Here is a 3,223-nt window from a genome sequence, read left to right as displayed (position 1 = left end):
AAAAGGTTCTACTGTATCATTTAAATCTGTCTGCCAAGCGTGTTGGGAAAATATAGCTGATTCTATAGAAACACTTACTAAACAGACACAGTTAGCACATGCGCTGATCAAGGCTGAGAGCCAAACAGTATTGCCAGTTCTCACAATTTTATTCCGAGTCTAGCAATATTTGGATTTTTTTTAAAGATCTAGTCTTAGAGAATGAGAATCTCAGTGGTCATTAAAAATGGTTTGTAGCCTTCATGGTTGCAGAGAAAAGCTTGAAAACATACACCTGAAAAGCACAGAAAACAGATGCAAAAGACAAAAAGAAACCAAAAAGTATTTAAAATCATTTCTCAGGATTTTCACTGTTAATGTTATGATTATCTGGGACTGATGCATGATTTCCCAGTGCTTGGGGTTGGCAATACAGTCTGACTTCCATGACCACCTCTTCTTTTCCTCATACCTTTTTCAAATTTCTTCTGAGCTGACATTTTCCACTCTTGGTCTCAGGCCAAAGGTGATGTTTGGGTAGAAAGTTTGAAAGGACAGTTAATCAGGTAACATGTTACAGACGGTGTTTGTTCTTCTACAAACATGGGTATACAAAATAATCTTATATTGTAGCATTTAAATTTACACAGCTTGTGGGGAGGGGAAGGGGGTTTATTATGAAACTGCTGCAAAACAGAGTGTGTTGTAAAAACAACATTGTTGTGTATATAAAATAAAGCTGTGGTGCATTGTGTGAATATTTGTGGCTTCACAGCGCATCACTGTTTAGCAGTTCTGAGAATCACAGTGCGGGTGCAGTGGGGTGGGTAGTTAGGGAAGGGGTCCCTTCATGTGTTGGGTGGAGTTGAGGGTAAGGAAGGTCTTCCCCTGTCTCTCTCTCTCTCTGGGGCAACAGTGTGGGAGAGAGATACACTCCACTCAGGGCAAGCGTGCAGGGGCAGAAGGAAAGGAAGGTCTCCTTCTCTGCCTACTGCTCATAGGTGCAAGAGCTGGAGCTTCCCTAGGCCCCAAGCTGGCTGCATTGGGATGCAAATAAGGCGGAGCGCGTGCTCCTCTCCGGGGGGAGGGATTGTTTATGGAACCTCCGCCGGGAGCCACGCGCCGGGCGTACGAAGCTGCCAAGCGAATTCCCCATTGGGTGGGAGGAGGCTCGGGAGCAGCGGGGGGGGGCTGTTGTGTGTGTGGCGCGCGGCGCGTCGCGTGCTGTTCCCGGGGGCTCGCGAGCGGCGGCAGCAGCAGCGCGTGTTGATAAGGGGCAGCGCTCAGAGGAACCTGCTGCAGAGGCGCATTGACAGCGCGCAAGGGAGCAGGGCTGCAAAGAAGGGGAGGGGGTGGGTTACTGAAGCAGCCGCGGCCGGGATTGTGGCTGAGCGGGCAGCGCCCGGCTCCACGCGCTGGGCACGCTCCCACTGTTTGCAGTTAAGGAGAAGGGGAAAATATTTGGCAGGGGTTTTTTTTCTCCCCCCCCAAAAAACTATTTTTGCAAGTTTTTTTTTTCTTCCTTGCAAACTTTCCCCCACTTGCAGCCCTGCCCCGGTCACCTGCCCCCCGGAGGCTGAGGTAGGGTAGATGCCCCAAGATGAACGGCGGGCCAATAGCAGCTGCCATGCAACAGCCACCCCCGCCTTGCACAAGTTTTCCCTTGCACGGATGCGGCGCCGGTTCCTTGGGGATGAAGTTCCAGCCGATGCCAGGAGCAGTCTCCTCCTCGGTGCCGCAGCAGCAGCTGCTGGTGGCCGCTAAGGGCCCGGCTCAGAACCCCAGCTCCTCCGCGGCGCGCTGCAAAGGCTCCAAGCGGCGCTCCGGCTCGCCCGAGCTGCTGCGCTGCAAGAGGCGCCTGGCTTTCCCGGGGCTGGCCGGGCAGCCGCAGCCGCCGGCGGGGGGAGCAGCGGCCGTGGCCCGGCGCAACGAGCGCGAGAGGAACCGGGTGAAGCTGGTCAACCTGGGCTTCCAGACCCTGCGCCAGCACGTGCCCAACGGCGCCGCCAGCAAGAAGATGAGCAAGGTGGAGACGCTGCGCTCGGCCGTGGAGTACATCCGAGCCCTGCAGCAGCTGCTGGACGAGCACGACGCCGTCCGCGCCGCCTTCCACGACGGCCTCCTGCCTCCCGCGCGGGCCGCCCCCGGCGGCGGCTGCTCCTACTCCTCCGCGTCGCCCTCCTTCGCCTCCGCCTCCTCCTCCTCCGGCGGCCGGGAGGGCAGCTCCGTGCCGGGCTCCCCGCACTCGGCTTATTCCTCGGATGAGAGCGGCTACGAGGGGGCGCTGAGCCCCGAGGAGCGCGAGCTGCTGGACTTCACTAGCTGGATCGGGAGCTACTGACCCGCGCCGCGTCCCCTCCCCGCAGGTAAAGCGGCCGGTGCGTGTCCTGCCCTGTACCCTCCTCCCCCCACTCCCATTGCAATAGGTGCAGTGGTGCTGCAAAGAGCTAGTGGGTGCGATGCCCCAAATGCCCTACGCGGTTGCAAGAATCAGTTGCCCTACGCTAGTCGGTTGCACTGGCTGAATGATCTAATTGAGCGATTGGGTTGCACTGCCAAAAAATAATAAAGTTTCGTCGCAAAAGTGAATGAACGTGGCCTTTCAGCCATCTCGTTAACACGAAGACGTTGGAGTCCAGTTTAATCAAATGCTGTCCTTGAGTTCGACTGCATACAAACTTTCCCCCAACTTTTAGGTCCCAGGTGAGTCACCACTGGAAATAGCTGCAACCTGAATAAGACACCTGGCTGGTTTTGAAAGTTGGGGGTGGAGTAGAGAATAAAAACTTTCAGATTTGGGTGGCAAAAACCCAAAACAAATGAGGAAACTAAATGTATAGCAGTCATTTTCGGACGGAAGGGTGGAGTGGAGAAGCTACATGGGCATGTGGGGCAAGTTCTACTTGAACAGTATAAAGACAATAAATCACTGGCACATCATTTTGTGGAAGAGATTTAAACTGCACCGACATTAATTAGTGTAGAAATGTGGCCAAGGGAGGAAGCTGTGCATCTCTCCCAGAGGTTGGGCAGAGTCTGTTAGTCACATGCTGCAGTGCTAATAGCCCTTTTCTTTTTCTTTGTAGCAGCCTTGAAAGCAGAGATGTGCGGGACCTCAGTACCTCATTGTCCTTGATGCCTATTATGATGCAGCAGAAGAGCAAAACGGACTCTTCTTACTACAACATGTTTTCTACCTTCAAGGAGCCCTATTGTCAAGGTCTTTAAGGGACTGGGCTTTGGA

At 54.0% G+C, this 3,223-nt stretch overlaps 1 protein-coding gene across 1 annotated transcript; it reads left to right on the top strand.

The window, feature by feature from the left end:
- The first annotated feature begins 1,579 nt into the window (after nucleotides 1-1,579).
- On the top strand, nucleotides 1,580-2,320 carry ASCL2 (achaete-scute family bHLH transcription factor 2). The gene has a single exon (XM_077820150.1). The coding sequence runs from the start codon at nucleotides 1,580-1,582 to the stop codon at nucleotides 2,318-2,320; it is 741 nt and encodes a 246-aa protein (XP_077676276.1).
- The last annotated feature ends 903 nt before the right edge of the window (nucleotides 2,321-3,223 follow it).

Source organism: Eretmochelys imbricata, chromosome 6 (assembly GCF_965152235.1).
Source record: "Eretmochelys imbricata isolate rEreImb1 chromosome 6, rEreImb1.hap1, whole genome shotgun sequence".
NCBI classification, from domain to species: domain Eukaryota; kingdom Metazoa; phylum Chordata; order Testudines; family Cheloniidae; genus Eretmochelys; species Eretmochelys imbricata.
This window is presented reverse-complemented; position numbering and strand designations above follow the sequence as displayed.

Bases quoted from the DNA above. Each gene is read 5' to 3' on its own strand.
- ASCL2 (XM_077820150.1), top strand. From the start codon at position 1,580: ATGAACGGCGGGCCAATAGCAGCTGCCATGCAACAGCCACCCCCGCCT.